The sequence below is a fragment of the Megalobrama amblycephala genome, linkage group LG14 (assembly GCF_018812025.1).
Source record: "Megalobrama amblycephala isolate DHTTF-2021 linkage group LG14, ASM1881202v1, whole genome shotgun sequence".
Classification (NCBI taxonomy): domain Eukaryota; kingdom Metazoa; phylum Chordata; class Actinopteri; order Cypriniformes; family Xenocyprididae; genus Megalobrama; species Megalobrama amblycephala.
This window is the reverse complement of record NC_063057.1, coordinates 13,779,613-13,796,646: the sequence shown is the minus strand read 5'-3', so window position 1 is coordinate 13,796,646 and position 17,034 is coordinate 13,779,613. Positions and strand designations below refer to the sequence as shown.

The window sequence follows — 17,034 nt, the reverse complement described above, 5'->3', positions numbered from 1 at the left end:
TGTTTCAAACTTTAGTTAGTGTGTAATGTTGTTGTTAGAGTATAAATAAAATCTGTAAAATTTTAAAGCTCAAAGTTCAATGCCAAGCGAGATATTTTATTTAACAGAAGTCGCCTACATCGAACGGCCAGTTTGGACTACATCCCTCTACTTCCTTCTTTATTGATGCACTAAAACAGTTTTTTGACTAACCTCCGCCCACAGGAATACACAAGAGTTGCGTTTGTAGAGTGTGTTTGTCGCCATGTCGTCGAAACGCTGTTATTTTCATCCCGCAGTCCAATCACCGGGTCTGATTCCGGCTCAAATTAATAGGGTAAAATTAAAGACATGTTTACAATAACACTGAGCGCGTGCATCTCCACGTTATGGTAAGAGGCGTGACCTTTCCGGGAAAGGTTCGCTAAGCTGCTGTCGAATCACAACACAGGAACCGCTGGCACAATCAGAACTCGTTACGTATTTCTGAAGGAGGGACTTCATAGAACAAGGAAGTCATCAGCCCGTTTTTATGATAGTGGAAACAGCGGTATACAGATAAGTAAATTATGTGAAAAAATACTGTGTTTTTTTACACGCGAAACATGAACACATGTTATATTGCACACTATAAACACAATCAAAGCTTCAAAAAACCACAAAAAACGGGACTTTTAAGTCCAAGATGGCCAGAACAACATAATATATTTTTTTATTATTGGAAAACCCACCTGCAAAATATTAAGTGTGATTTGTTAAGGATAGGAAATGGAGCACAACAACTTCAGGGGTAAACTAAACTGGGAATAGTAGAAACACAATCAGAAAGCAGTCTGAGTCTGTTTTCAACAGTCCTATACATTGAAGGCACAAAAGGCAATAAATAAAACATTAAAATGAGTAAACATGGCTGTCAGCATACAGTATCTCCTCTCCGAGTGTGTTATAAATTAGTGAGGGTCACTTCCAGTCGCTGAAGGTCAGGAGTGACAGAGGGGGAGAGGCATGTGCGATAGGACAGAGAATCACGGATAAGGCCATAAAGATTCTGTATTCTTCCACTGCTGATTTTATCGCTTTGTCTCTTGCATTCACACACACTAAGCCTCTAACACACAAAGATGGTTCCACTGAACGTTCCCTCATGAACCCTGTCATGAACTGATGCCCTTGGAAAATTCAAAGGTGTATGTCATCTCTCACAATGCCAGCAACCTGAGTCCGTAATGACTCTCTTCAGGGTAGGGAATATCTACTGTGCTGCTATGTGTAAGGACTTAGATTAGTTATGATTGTGCCTGAAGAAATATATTCATGTTATGTTAATAGCTCCACTCGAAATTTCAATTATGTCATCATTTACACATGCTCATGTTGTTCCATAACTGACTTTCTTCCATGGAGCACAAAAGGAGAAATTTAACAGAATCTTTTACCAACAATAAAAGTAAATGGTGACCAAAGGTGCTCCACATGATCGATGTGCTGTAATATGCAAGTTTTTTTGTGTTTTTTTTTTTGTGAGGAAAAGACCAATATTTAAGTCATGTTTCACTATAAGTCTTAAAGTAGGTTTGCATATTAAAATGTGGTGTGTTCAGCTAAATCCTCCTACTTTTGATTTGTTTTAAGAAATAGCTCAAAACAACTTTTTTTTATTAAAGATTTGAATATGTAATAATAATATTATAATTTAATGAGTATATAATATTAATAATAATATTTAATATTATTTTTGTTAGTATTTGTGTACCATGTATTAAGTGGGTGCGATATTGACAAAAAAAAATCTCAATATTTTCTGTGAATTTGACAACAAAAATTAGACAATATTTTGCTTAGTGTGTTATTGGTTGGTACCATGGCAGATTTAGACCTGCCATAGACAGCTGAATCCTAATGTTTTTGATATTCTTCACATTCTGTGTGGTTGTCAGTTCACAGCAGTGATAGAAATTATCTTTTCCAATAAGTTTAAATGGATTTTCACCTTTTATGGGCATTTTTACCTTTTATAAAGCCGTTATTTAACCTAATTAAATGTATGCATCATATTTTGTGTCAAATTCTTACATTTTATCAAATAAATTCAATTAGAATAATAAGACACAATAGGGCTGTTACCAATCAAATGAAATCAGTGTCAACAAAATTTATTTTTGCAATGCAAAGTAAAGAAGCTGCATCTGTAGTGGCATTTAGATGTGTTTAATGCAGCTCAGAGGGAACATGAATGCATATAGCCTGCAGTTACAAATGCATAAAAAATGCTTTGTAGTTTTAAACTTATAACATTGAATATTGATATTTGAAATTATTTTAAAATATACTTTAAATGTGAAATTAAAACCGCCAGTAGATGGCAGCAAGTCAGTGGTAATGAGTGAGTCATTGAGTTTCTACCAATTCATTTAAATGGCTGATTCATTCAGGAACTTAATAAGTGATTCATTGAAATATTCATTCAAACGATTTGTTTATTCAGTAACAAAACACCGTCGTGTGTTGCTCAGAGACTCAAATCAGTCCTGTGGCTTTTTTATTACATTTCGTTCTATTCTTCATAAAAAGCTATCAAATTACTTCTGAAGGTTTGAATATATAGCGAACAAGTCATCTTGTCAACTGTTATATTATTTTATGGTGCTTTTTTTTTTGGAGCTTGACTACCTATTTACCATCATTGAATGGAAAAGAGCAGCGTGAACATCCTGCTAAGCATCTCTTTTTGCTGTTTACTGAGGTTTTTCTTTCCTCTATAGTATACTGAAATTATATTGAATCCTATTGTGTGTGTGTGTATATGTGTGTTCTCCACAGGCTAGACAGTTGGAGGAGAGAGACAAAGAGCTCCGGAAGCAGGACGCCTTCTACAGAGAGCAAGTGGCCAAGCTGAAGGAAAGGGTATGACCTATACATTTGCAGTTACATTATCACAGTTCCTGAATATATAGTGATGAACGCTAAAGCACTACATTATTACTAACATGATATGATAGCCGTAATTCTTGACAGTAAATCACTAATGTCCTGAGCTATAGAGGCAGTTTGTGAGTCAGCCTGTCCTGTGTTATAGAGGCAGAGGTGAGACAGGCTGTCTTGCTCTAAAATACCATGGTGAGGCAGGTTGTCTTGATCTGTAATGTACGGTTTAGGCCCCTCGGCAACCTTGCTCACTCATTTGTTGTGTCCTCAAACTGACACCCTCCTGCAGCTCATGGTCAGATCCTCCTCTGAGCCTCTGGGATGGGAGGCGTCCACCTCCCCTCACCTCAGACTCTTCGTCCTCAAACGGACATACACAAACTAAGCTCCCAGAAGGGGGAGTGAAAGTGTGTGCAAAAATGGTCGATATCTAGTGTTGACCCATTTTAAAAGTGTACGTTGTGTGTCCATAGGTGTTTCAACAGTTTAGCCCTCTGTAACCATCTCTTGGTGCTTTTTCAACTCATCTGCATTTCACATACTTTAGTATTAGCAAAATGGTAACATTTTTTTATTGTAATTATTGGAAATGTAATGGCAAAATCTTTCATTTTTCATCGACTAAGACTAATTTGATAGTATCCTTAATACAGACAATTATTAAATAATATTTTCATAATTTTACAGACATATTGACTGAAAATGACACTCTATAAACATATGATATTTACCATTCACGAATGTGCAGAACTTAGCACTGAACAAAAAACGTCAGCGTTTTGACCAGTGAGTGGATTCTAACTTAAACACATCTGATTGGCCATTGCGTTCAAGAAATCAACAGATATGTTTGTGATTGGCTACATTGCTCAATGCTGCAAAAACACATTGTAAATAGAAACCTTTGATGCACTGGATCGCTTGCCAAATGTTTCAGCAATATACTATTATTACGGAGAAAACTGATCCTAGACCAGCAGTTATGGGCAGCTTTTCCCTCTAAAAGCAATCAGAAGCTGCAGCGGACAGGGGGAGGCTAGCTTACTCACGCACCACCTATGCTTGCACCTGTAAATTGTTTTATTTTAGTTGTTCTTGTTGCTTTTGTGCAATAGATGAATAACAGATTGTCTTTATCTTTAGACATTTTTGTTTCACATATCATTTTATTTTCCCGCAACCACACAAATGAATGTCTTATGCTGCGTTCACACCGAATGCGTCTGGGGCGTCTGATTGACATGTTAAGTCAATGTAAACGTGCGTCTAGGTGTCCTGCGGCGCGAATCAAGCGTCTAGCGCGGCGCGAATCGGCCGTTGACGCGCGAATGGCGCGGCGCGAATTGAGCGTTCACGCGGCTGATGCGCGAATTGAGCGTCTGATGCCCAAACGCCCGAGTTGAAAAATCTGAACTTTGGCGTAAATTCGCGGCGCATTAACCAATCAGGGACTCTGCTTTGGTAGTAACGTGTTTATGATGTGATCAGCGGTGGAGACCAGAACAAAGATGTCGCTGCCACCCTGAGCTCTATGATGTGTCATTATATTTTTATCGAGACAGGAATAAAAAGGACCTTGCCTGGAAGAGAATAAGCGAAGAAATCGGACAATCTGGTTAGTTGTAAAACTTTTTGCATGATTTTAGCCGTTGATACTAGCCCACCTTCAAAAGCCGGCCGGCATAACAGAGTTAAATTGCCGCTACAGGTTTCCAACTGATGAGATTATGTGTTTATTCAGAGGATCTAGTTGGACGCTTGAACATTTTGAAGTCAGACGCTTCAGGTGCGCGTAAAATTCGCTCAATTCGCGTGTCTAAACAAAGTGTGTTCAGGCGCGAATTCGCGTCATGGGAGGGGCTTTCATCTCTTTCTGCACAGATCCTCTGAATAAACACATAATCTCGTCAGTTGGAAACCTGTAGCGGCAATTTAACTCGGTTATGCCGGCCGACTTTTGCTAGCTAGAAGGTGGGCTATCATAAACACATTACTACCAAAGCAGAGTCACTGATTGGTTAACGCGCCGCAAATTTACGCCATAGTTCAGATTTTTCAACTCGGGCGTTTGGGCGTCAGACGCTCAATTCGCGCGTCATCCACGTGAACGCTCAATTCGCGCCGCGCCATTCGCGCGTCAACGGCCGATTCGCGCCGCGCTAGACTCTTGATTCGTGCCGCAGGACACCTAGACGCGCGTTTACATTGACATGTAAATCAGACGCCTCAGACGCCCCAGACGCGTTGGGTGTGAACGCAGCATTACCGCCTGCACCCGCGCTCGACCATCAAATTTTGTCCCGCGTCGATAGTGCAAGTCTCTACTTGAAAGCTTCCATTATGAGTTATTTACTGTAACTGCTTTTTTTTGTTTGTTTGCACACTATAAAAGACAAGTCTGTGGTTATCGACAGTATGCCACAAATGCAGTCCATAGACTCTAGGAAAGAAAATAACCCAGAATATTATTTTAAAGCTCCATTTAGTCAGTGATTAGACTTATCCTGTTTCCATGAAACTAGCTGATCTTGCACACGGAAGTCTCTCTGTCTCTTTACAAGGACAGCTTTCACTTCATTTCAGCTCTACATGCAGAGGTGTTATTGATCACACGCAGCTTCATCAATCACTTATTGAGCTTTGTTCAATATTCCCAGCACTGTGTCAACATATACACAAACACACATACAGACCTCAACCCTTCTGAGAGAGACACACTCAGCTGGACACTAGTGTGTCTAAGCCCAATGGGTTTGTGAATCATGATTTGTTGGTTAGGCATCATAAATAATAAATGCTCTGGGTTTTACACAAGACGGTGGTCTAGAAAAGAGTAGGGTCCATATATACAATAAATGTACCATTCTATATAAAAGAAACATCAGATGCATATATAGTAATTTTTTTATTTTACCCTGACTGAAATAAGTAGGCAAAAGAGGTGTAGTCATATTATTCACTGCAAATGTTGACTTGCAGCCCTGCTCTCCTTGGTGTTTTTGTGTAAATTTGATGTCTGATTCGTGACTGACTTAATCTTTTTTTTTTAATCAGATCAACGGATTAATAAGAATATCAAAACTCAAAAGAATGACTTGTTCATAAATCAAACTTTGCTACTTCTCTCATGAGCATGCCTTTGGCAGATATCAAGATTAAATAATTACTTAAAATTCTCATAGAAATACTTTCAGGTGACTTTTAATATAGCGTATGAGTAGCATAGACCAATTTAGCGATGGTGTTTTTGTGTCCTTTTTGAAGCTTTAAATCTCCATTCATCGTAATTGTGTGAAAATTAGTGACCAGTAGGTTCTTTAAAATGTTCTGTTACAATAATGGAGAGAAAGACTGTGGCTGTATACAGTATAAATGTCAATGTTGCAAATCATTCTGGGAACCACAAGATTGATTTTGGATGTACCACAATATTACGGTGTTTTTTCTCTTTCTTTTTTTTTCTATTCCTCCTTGTCTCTCCTCTCTACTGCAGTTTTCCCTAGCCTTTGGACTGTAACAGTACCAGCAAAGAAAAAGAAAAGGAGAGTGAATGAGAGATACAGAGAGAGAAGAGAATAAAACGCTGATATATATTACACGTCTCTTTCAATTCAGTTTGCTCGTTTATCAGTAGCCTGCGTGTGACAGCCCGTCACAGCTCTGAGACGGCGGCTGCCACCTCCAGCCTACTTATTGCCGTGGCCACTCAAATTGCCTCTGAAACAATATCTATATATGAACCGTACGCATATATACGCCTCAGATTTTCACTCAATACTCTGTGTAAAACAATCTCATATTTCAACTGACCGCTCTCCTCTTTTTTTCACCATTTCTTTTTTTTTTTTTTTTGTCTACTCAGTTGCGTTATTAGAAGTTTTGTTTCTTTTTCCTAATGCTCCATAATAACAGTGGAGAGCTGAAGTCTGGGCTGTTGAAGAAAGCTGCTAATACAGTGATCAATGGAATTTAAATGACCTCAAGGGCACTTGACTGCAGTGGCTTTGACTGGATGTTAGCCTGCTCATAAGAAGTTCTTCTTCTTTTTTTTAACACTTATTTCTTTTCTTCATTGTTATGGTCTGGTTTGATAATGTGTAAGAAAATCATAAAAACATTGATCGCATAATCAAGCCAGCCAGGCTTAGTGATAAAATTCCCATAGTGCATTGCACCTGTCACTCAGTGTTATGAGATCTGGTGACAAGAGATGGGAATTGTAAGCTATTCTGTTCTAATCTCGTCTTGACATTCCCAGTTCCTTAATGATTCAGTTAACAATTCCTTTATTATTTTTTTAAGATGCAACTGCCCTTGTGTATACTAAACCAGAAAAACTAAACTAACACAATACTAAACTAACAATATTTTTGAGTAATGTATTTTAATATCTCTTACATTCAATTAAAGTACCATTTATTACAAAAAAAAAAAAAAAAAAAAAAAAAACTCTAAAAAATGCTCTATGGAACATGAATCTGGTGGTGAAGTGTGTAATTTCTGGGATTGCAAAAATAATGATTGATGTATACATTAATACATTTTATTGAATAATAATAATAACTTATATTATAATTATTATTATATTGATGATAATAATAATGAATAATTGAATGATCTGCCATTCATTGGACAGCCAGATAACCATATGTATGTATGTTAAACGTTTTTTAAATCAGAACCAGTTCTCAATTGACCCTTCGCCGGGAGTTTGATTGACAACCGATCTAACCAATCATAACGTCGAATCTGCCATTTTGTCCGACAAAGCAGCCAGGAGTTAGAAGATTAACCTCAGTGGACTTGAACTTGAAAAATGGTGTGTTTTTACGTCTTTCTGCATTTTAAACAGCATTCCTTCTCATGTTCATTTATGTTTATTTGATTTCTATAAATTAACCTGTAGGAAGAGATGATTGGTTCACGAGCCGTTGAGCTGAGGCATTACAGCAATCTGTCACGACACATTAAAGAGCCACAAAACGGTTTTTATTTTTCGATTTTCTTTAAAAAAATTACACAATTTGGAAGCTGGGACTTTGTTTAATATCATAAGTAACCTGTTCTGTGTTGTCAGTGTCCTCTTTGCTCCGCGATGTATTTTACACTGCGTGTGGCATGACAGCGCTATGGCTTGTTGGACAAAGCAACAGTAACTAAGGGGGGCGGGTCTTTGCAAAGGGTCACTTCCCAACCCTAATTCTGAGGGTGCAGAGTCAAATTTTCAAGAGCCCGACTCTGTCTGAAATTCAACAGATTCCTGTATCAGAGTGCATTTGAAATAAAAAAAAAAATCGTAACTTTTTATCACATAATGTAGCATAACTTTTGCTTACAACTTATACTCCATTCAAACTTTGGTACTGACTCTAATGGGCTGTTACCTAGCAACAAAATATGATGTAGCTGTAGTAACCCGTAGTGATGCTACACATGCATTTGAATGTAAATAGCTCTTCTCTGCATGTAAAACTATCTCTCTTTCTGTTTTCCATTCTTCTTGACAGCATTGTTAAGCGGAGAGTGTTAGTTGTTTTATTTGAGATCAATGTGTGGTCATTATCTCTTCTTCCCTGTAGACAAGACACTGGAAAGGGACAGCGTCTGTCTCTGCACGAAGCCTCGTTAATTTAATTAGCAGAGTTTTATCTAGACAAGAGACACAGCTTGAGCTTTGCACTCACAGCCATGTACCCTTGTTTTTACTTCCAGCCACAAGCATAGTAAAATTTAAATAGTTAAACGTTTCTTATCATTTGCTTGCTGTCTTGTCATTCTAACCCCATATGGTGTTCTTTATAAGTTGCAAAATGTCACTAATATGTCACTCTAAAAATGTTTTCCATGTTTGGACCGAATGCTTTTGCCATTGAGTTACAGCATTTGTGCTTATTTGGGACATTTCCACTCGTCTGTTTTGTTTCACAGTCTCCCGCAGTAAGAGGCAGCGATGGAAGGATTGACTCCACAGGCCTCTGTTCTGCTTTCCTTCCCTGTTTGCAGTCGCCAGCTTTGATTTGTTAAAGCTCGGTCTCGCGCCTCCGCCTGTGCACTGCGGAGCCAATATGGCCGCCGTGCTGTTGAGCCATAATGGCTGTCTCAGCGGGAGTTTCCCTCCACATCCTCTCTGGTCTGTGAGAGATAACGCAGCCTGCTGATTACTGCACCACTGCTCAGATCTCTCATTATAAAGCCTGCGAGATTTAATTTGAACATGGGGTTGTTTCTCAAAACACCACCTTTATGCACCATCAGTCGCAGGAGTAGTTTTTAGAAGATTCTTTCATTAGTTCATAACACCCCTGTGTGCATCAGATTAAATAAAGTTTTGTTTTAAGATGCCTGTAACCAGAAGGTGAGAGAGGAGCTTCACTGCTGCTGTGTGGAATAGGTAAAGAACTGGAATTTTTTTTAGTGGTGCTTGCTAAGGAAATGAATGATACCTCCAAAAAAATGTTATGGTGATACAACTGCAACATTATAACTTCATACATATATACATATATATATATAGATAGATAGATAGATAGATAGATAGATAGATAGAGAAGGGGGGTCTGCAGGAGTCCTCTTTATGATTTATTTGTTGGACCACATGACTTTGATTTTGCAGACAAAAGTGTTATATTATTAAAACAGTTTTGTCTGTTAGACCACATGACTTAAGACCACATGTTCTTAAACATACATAAGAAAAAATAAAACACTTTTGTCTATGATAAGATAGTTGGACCACATGAATTTGTTTTTGCAACCAACAGACAAAAGTGTATTTATAAGAAAATATTTATAAGAAATAATTAAACGCTTTTGGAAAATCATGTGGTCCAACTGAAAAAAGTATTTTAACATTGAGAGGCTTTGATTTTGCAGACAAACGTGTTTTTTTTTTTTTTCTTCTTGAATATATTTAAGAAATAATAATAAAACACGTTTATCTGCAAAATCATAGTCATGACCAACAAATTCATAGAGATGAGTACTGCAGACCCTCATGACTGTGTTAAGGTCCACAAGTCTCTTAAAATATCAGATAATTTGGTATTTTCATGACAATGAAAGGTTAGTTGTAGTAAAATTTTATGTGGCGCAGGTTCTCAACCTTAAAGGTGCCCTAGAATGTTTTTTCACACGATGTAATATAAGTCTAAGGTGTCCCCTGAATGTGTCTGTGAAGTTTTAGCTCAAAATACCCCATAGATTTTTTTTAATTAATTTTTTTAACTGCCTATTTTGGGGCATCATTAAATATGCGCCGATTCAGGCTGTGGCCCCTTTAAATCCTCGCGCTCCCCGCCCCCGAGCTCTCGACTATAAAACAGTGCATAAACAAAGTTCACACAGTTAATATAACCCTCAAATGGATCTTTACAAAATATTCGTCATGCATACTGCATGCATGCATCGGATCATGTGAGTAAAGTATTTATTTGGATGTTTACATTTGATTCTGAATGAGTTTGAGGCTGTGCTCTGTGGCTAACAGGCTAAAGCTAACATTACACACTGTTGGAGAGATTTATAAAGAATGAAGTTGTGTTTATGCGTTATACAGACTGCAAGTGTTTAAAAATGAAAATAGCGATGGCTCCGTGAATATAGTAATAAACAATGGTAAATTTAACCACATTTAACATTAGCAACATTAGCAACATGCTAACGAAACATTTAGAAAGACAATTTACAAATATCACTAAAAATATCATGTTATCATGGATCATGTCAGTTATTATTGCTCCATCTGCCATTTTTCGCTATTGTCCTTGCTTGCTTACCTAGTCTGATGATTCAGCTGTGCACATCCAGACGTTAATACTGGCTGCCCTTGTCTAATGCCTTGAACATGAGCTGGCATATACAAATATTGGGGGCGTACATATTAATGATCCCGACTGTTACGTAACAGTCGGTGTTATGTTGAGATTCTCCTGTTCTTCTGAGGTCTTTTAAACAAATGAGATTTATAAGAAGGAGGAAACAATGGAGTTTGAGACTCACTGTATGTCATTTCCATGTACTGAACTCTTGTTAACTATGCCAAGATAAATTCAATTTTAAATTCTATGGCACCTTTAATATTAATGAAATAATAATGCCTAATACTTGTTAAAAAAATCTTTTCAGCTTGAAAAATAAATATAAACAACTTTTTAAAAATAATGATTAAGATGTGAAAGATCTAGTTTTATAATCATAACTTGGTACTCTGGCTATGACAGATCAGGGTTTAGGGTTTCGTAAAAGAGTATGTGGGTGGTAAACGTGCGCTCCTAGATTGATGGAGGGGCCTCTAAATCAGTGTGGCCCAACTCTGAAATCAAAATCAGCACATATCCCACTCTCTCGTTAATCAAGGGAAAAGGCAGACCTCCCAAATTACACCGCCACTCAGGTCAGGGGGTTTTAGTGTGTGTGTGTGGAGGTCCGACTCACTTTCCATTTAATCAGTGTCTGTGCAGGCCAGCTCCCTATAGTGTGTAGCCCTCATTAGTGCTGAATCTATCAGATCAGCATTGTCACAACATGCTCTTAAAATCATTGCTGTTGTTCCCTTATACCAGGCCCCTCAGAGCCGAGTTCATACCTGATGCCGTCTTTTTTCCTCTTAGTGCTGTTGTTGCAATAAAAGGCTTGATGGCATGCTCATCTACTCAAGGGGAAATAAAACATTATTTTGGATCTTTGCAAATGTGCGAGTCGGTAACAATTGATGGAATCCAAATTGCTTATCTATCAGCCATTGGTAGGTTTGACAGGAAGCTGATTTTGGACTCTAGTACCACATCTCTGGTAGCAACTAGACAAATGGCTTCTACTTGACATGCAGTCCATCAGAAGCTATACAGTAGCTTCACTAAAAGCCTAAGATATAATTATTGATCCTCATGGTTGTTGTCTTTCATTTGTATTGATTGTGTGTGTGAGACAGTGAATGTGAGATGAACCCGTCTCGCTGTGATTGAGAGCTCTCTTTATGGATGTAGCTTGAGCAAGTTTTTGTTGTCACATCCTCAAATTCAGTCGTCCATCTGACGTTCGGCCCATTTTCTTTGAAATGTCAGTTATCTTTTCGAATCGCCGGCCTGAACGGTTTATCAAGGTCCATTCCAGGTTGTAAGGACGTTCATTTTTACCCACCTACTCTTGACACACTTCACTAAGATCCTCATAAGTTTTTAGATTGCCATCATCTGTTATTGTGATGACCTTTTCATCTTTGTTGACACTTTTTCTTTGATTTCCTCTCTTCTTTGAAATCTAAAAGCCAACTAAAGTCTTTGTGTTGCACGGCAGACAGCAATAATGCTTAAAATTATATTTTAATCTTTTTTTTCTTCTTTCTGTTGTACTGGTAGCTCAGAAAGGTGGAGACTCAGTTGGATTGGACCTGCTGCTGTTTTGAACCTTTGTGTTATTGGGAGCTTTTTATGTCTATAAATGTTCCCCTTCTTCTGTTCATACTGTGGGCGACAGCAAAAGGATTAGGAATACACATAAATGCATAGATTTTAAATCTGAAAAGCAAAGGGATTTTCAGTAAATATTTTATTTTGACACATATTTTCACTATCTCTCTCTCTCTCTCTTCCTCAGAGTGCCCAGTTCTACAAGGTGACCAATGAGAACTATCACAAGGCAGCGGACGAGGTCAACGCCAAGTTCAAGTGAGTTCAGAATGGCATTCATCAGCTTAAAGTCCAACATTAATACAGCGTATATCCTGCCTTTTCAGACAAAATTCATTGTGCAAGTAGAATGCATATATGCAGATGTGATCACACACTGATACCGGATAGCTTCTTGGCTGCATTACATATTTCACATTGAGCTTTTGTTCTACCATCTCTTTCAGTTCCCATTTATTTAGGCACACAAGGCTGTAGTTATTTATTTTAAAGGTATATGTTTCGTTTCAAAAATGAGAATGCTAACACTATTTACTCGCCCTCATATATTTCTAAACCTGTATGACTTAGTATCTTCTGTGGAACACAAAAGAAGACTTTTAGAGAATGTCCAAGCTGCTCACTTCCATACAACGAAAGCCATTGAAGACCAGGGCCACCATTATAAAAGTAGCCCAAATGAATCTTGTGCTATATTCTTCTGAAGCCATATAAAAGTGTGTGATGAACAGAGCAAAATGTAAGGTGTTATTAATGGAAAATCTTGTCTGACATCACTCACTTTCATTATATGGAGAATGTCTTACTATAAAATACCTCTAAATATTAGAAGGAAAGTCCTACGGGTGTAAAAAGAAACACATGAGTGGTGAGAATTTCATTTTTGGTCAAACTATCCCTTTGAATCTACAAAAACATATGCAGTCATGCTTTACTACCTCATCCGGAAACACACTAAAGATGTTTCCATCATCTCTTGTGACAAACTTCCATAAAGTCTTGTCATGAATGTGAAATCTTGGCCATTAGGCTACTGTAGCTGGAAACATGTAACTGAAGAGCCCTACAATTATAGGACATTTTGGCTCCATATGTCTTAATGTGGCCTATTAGCCCCAATAGTAATGCATGTTGGGAAAGGGGAAGTGAAGGGAGGCCAGCCTGTTTCAGGACTAGCCTGCGCTCACAAATCGCATTAGGCTGTCATTATCCCTCTTCCTCAGTGCCAACACAGGGATCATCGTCTCTTTAGAAATGTCAGAAATTGATTTGTGGTGTCCAGTGGGGCAGAATCAGGAGTGGGGAGGGGGGAGGTTGCGCGGCTAATGCTAAATTGCATTAAGAAATGCATTAAAATAGCATTAGCTTGACATGGTTCTTCGCACAGGCCTGGACTGGGGTGTCATGTGACCGCTGTGGATGCTGTGATTGGCTGATTGCATTAGAGAGCTGCATTAGAGCGCTGTGATTGGATTACAGGGTAGAGGGAAAAGCGTGTGTGAGAGGGGTTTTTGTATATAATGAAATGTCTTCAGGGTCTGATGTTTCACGAGGAAAGACGCAAGCTTTACTGACTGCGAGAATAATGAGGTTTAACTGCATGTGCGTGAGAAAGAAGAAAAGAAACATAAAAGTGTCTGTATTATATGAATGATGGGCCACAGGTGTATGTGTGTGTGTGTGTTTAGGTAGTACATTAAAAACACGTCTATCTGTATTGCTTTTCCCAAATGGATATTGCAACAATATTTGCCCACTAAAGGGAAAACAGGCGATAAGATCCTATCAGAAATTGGGTTGAGTAAAAGGAATTAAGTATATTTTGTCTGAGCCTTTTGATTTCCTGAAAGTTGAAACTGTCCTGGAGATGGAGGTTCAAATCTGCATAATTGATGGAATTAACATGAGTTTGATATGATAATCTTTTACTTGAAGTTGTAAATGATCATCTCTTCAATGTCTTTATTCTCTTAATATCTGAAAGCTTTTGATGTGCTTGTGGGTTTGTCTTCTGGAAAAATCAGTCTGAGGTCAAATGGTGTAATTGCTTTGCGATGCTCGTACATCTGTATAATAAAATACCTATGTGATTTAACATGATTTATCTTATTTTATCAGCAGTTTCACAAACAGTCTTTTCAACCACACAGATTAATTATTTTTTTCTTACAATCAGATTTTGACAGAAGTATTGGGATAAAAGTTTATAGTCCGAATATAAACACTGATGTCTACGGTAGCGACCAAAATGAGATGGTCCTCACTGCAGAACACAAGATCCAGGGGGCGGGGTTGGATCTAGATCCAACTCCTCCCATTTTACATATACTTAAACCTACCCGTCTCTGCCCCCTCGATCTAAACCTACCCATCTCCACCCCCTGGATCTGGATCCAACTCCTCCCAATTTACATATCCCTTAACCTACCCGACTCCGCCCCCTGGATCTCGCGTGTTCTGCAGTGAGGAGCTACTGGCCAAAATAGAGTAAATCGCCTTTTGAAAGAAACTTGACACTTCAAATTCTGATTGCATCGATTACAGTTACACCAGTAGGTGGCGACAAGCTAAAACATTTATTTGTCATTAAATCGTCATTCAAGTCATTGTCATTGATTCAATCATTTAAGAGATTCATTTAAAAATGCTGATTCATCCAGTAATGAAACAAGTGAAGTATTTATGAGTGAGTCATTGAATCATTCAAACGGTTTTTTTAAATAGACTGCAGCAAATAACATTTGTCAGAACCACTGGTCATTTACATGTTATTTTGTTTAGCTGACTGTTCGGAATCATGAGAGAATCGTGATCTCTGTTTGAAACAAATGTGATTCTCAATGTATCCAGTATCGTACAGCTCTAATAGAAACTGAATTGATGTCAACATGGTAGTGGCATTCATAACCATTTCTTGGCCAAATAGAACTCAAAACACCTATGAGAAACCAAGCAATACAGTGATGACATGGTGAACGGGTTTAGAATGACATTTCTATCATCCAATGTTTTCTGATATGGTTATGGTTTAAGGTTGGGAACTTGGACTTGGAAAATTGGTAATGTTTAGGGTTAAAGGAGAGGGTTTGAGGTTAAGGTTAAGTGAAGATTAAGATAACTAAGGTTAGATAGTAGAAATTAGGGTTAGCATTTGGGGTAAAGGTTGGAATTAGAGATAATGTTTAAGCATGTTGATCAGAGGATCCTGAAGAATGCATGCAGACAATGCTTGTCTGCTCACACACACACGAAACAGCTCTTCCACACAGACTTACGCACACACACAGCCTGTTGAGCTATGCAGCCGTGGATGCTGGATGAATTACAGATAAATGCTTGACTGGAAGAATGGGATGTTGTCTTCAGCCACCTGTCAGTGCTGACCTTTGCCTCATCCCTGTGATGCTGTGTTTAAGCATGCACTCTGTGTGTTTGTCTTGTGTCCCCAGGGGGGTGCTGTACTCTGTCACACCGAAGCAGTTTCACAGCGTTGACCTCTCCCTATGTTCTGCTTTCTTCTGTTCTCTGAATGGGTTTAAATGTCTCTGCTCACCTAGTTTAGGCGCCCATTAACTTGTCCTGTTTAGGTCAAAGTGCACTTGTTGGAATTAGTGTTTCAATGCACTACACCAGTTTCACATGATATGCGTTCTTAAGCGATCTTGCGACCTTGTGTTCTTGTACTACGTCATCATCAGCCATCAAAGTTCAATTCCAGTACTCATCAACTCAAATACAGAGGATGCACGAAAGTACCCAGATGTGTTCTTGATATTGAGTATTCATCGAATGTAGACTTAAGAGAATCGAACCGTTAGAAATCCCAGAAGACTCTGCGGGAGGGAACCTGTAAGCTTTAAACCTCTCGTTCTCACTTAAGAGATTCCCGCTGCAAGCTCACAAATATGTGAAGGCTCATGAAAGTAAACATTTGTCAATTTGTTTTGCTTGATTTTAATAAAGTGATAAAGACCTGGAGACCGTTCTTTCCGTTCTTGGAATTGAGAAATATATATATAAATTAATTCATTTTTACATTTTGTAAAAATTGAAATTCTGATATTATAATAGTCTTTATAAATAAATAAAAAATAAAATGCTATATAGTAAAATCAATTGTTGTGAATGCTACAAGTGAATTTCATTTTTATTTCATAATAAATTATTTTTATTCTTAAATGATAAATTATATATTTTTTTTCCAAAAATTACATTTTTGTTTTTTGTTACAGACTTTTATTAAATTATTTATGTTTTTAAAGTGGCTTAAATTTTTACTTGCCCTGCCAAAATTTTCACTGGCCCCACCACAAAAAAGAAAAGAAAAGAAAAGAAAAGAAAAGAAAAGAAAAGAAAAGAAAAGAAAAGAAAAGAAAAGAAATTAAATGAAATAAAATAGTTATTATTTTAGTTGTTTTTGATCCATGTAACCTTAATAAATAAGGTTATGACACCAATAACTACTAGCCTAACTCATATCAATTTTAAATATTGTTACAGGCAGTCCATAGCACAAATAAATACAACAGAACAAACATATACAACTGAAATAAACAGTTTGTTTCAGGTTTTTCATGTAGGTCTAAACTAGAATTTCAGGTATAGAAACAGTAATCAAATGTAAAATATCACTACATAGTCTTCACTGTATAAATTTTGATTAACCCTTATTATATTACATCTTTTAAAAAAAGTTAACTGCCTATTTTGGGGCATAATTAGA

At 37.6% G+C, this 17,034-nt stretch overlaps 1 protein-coding gene across 7 annotated transcripts in view; it reads left to right on the top strand.

Moving 5' to 3' along the window:
• chchd3a (coiled-coil-helix-coiled-coil-helix domain containing 3a) overlaps positions 1 to 17,034 on the top strand; it is an 87,793-nt gene that overhangs the window by 53,716 nt on the left and 17,043 nt on the right. For all 7 annotated transcript variants that reach the window (XM_048154440.1, XM_048154439.1, XM_048154445.1 and 4 more), the window contains 2 exons: positions 2,800 to 2,883; positions 12,499 to 12,569. In XM_048154440.1, the coding sequence (XP_048010397.1) occupies positions 2,800 to 2,883; positions 12,499 to 12,569 (155 nt within the window). The remainder of the gene's footprint in view (positions 1 to 2,799; positions 2,884 to 12,498; positions 12,570 to 17,034) is intronic.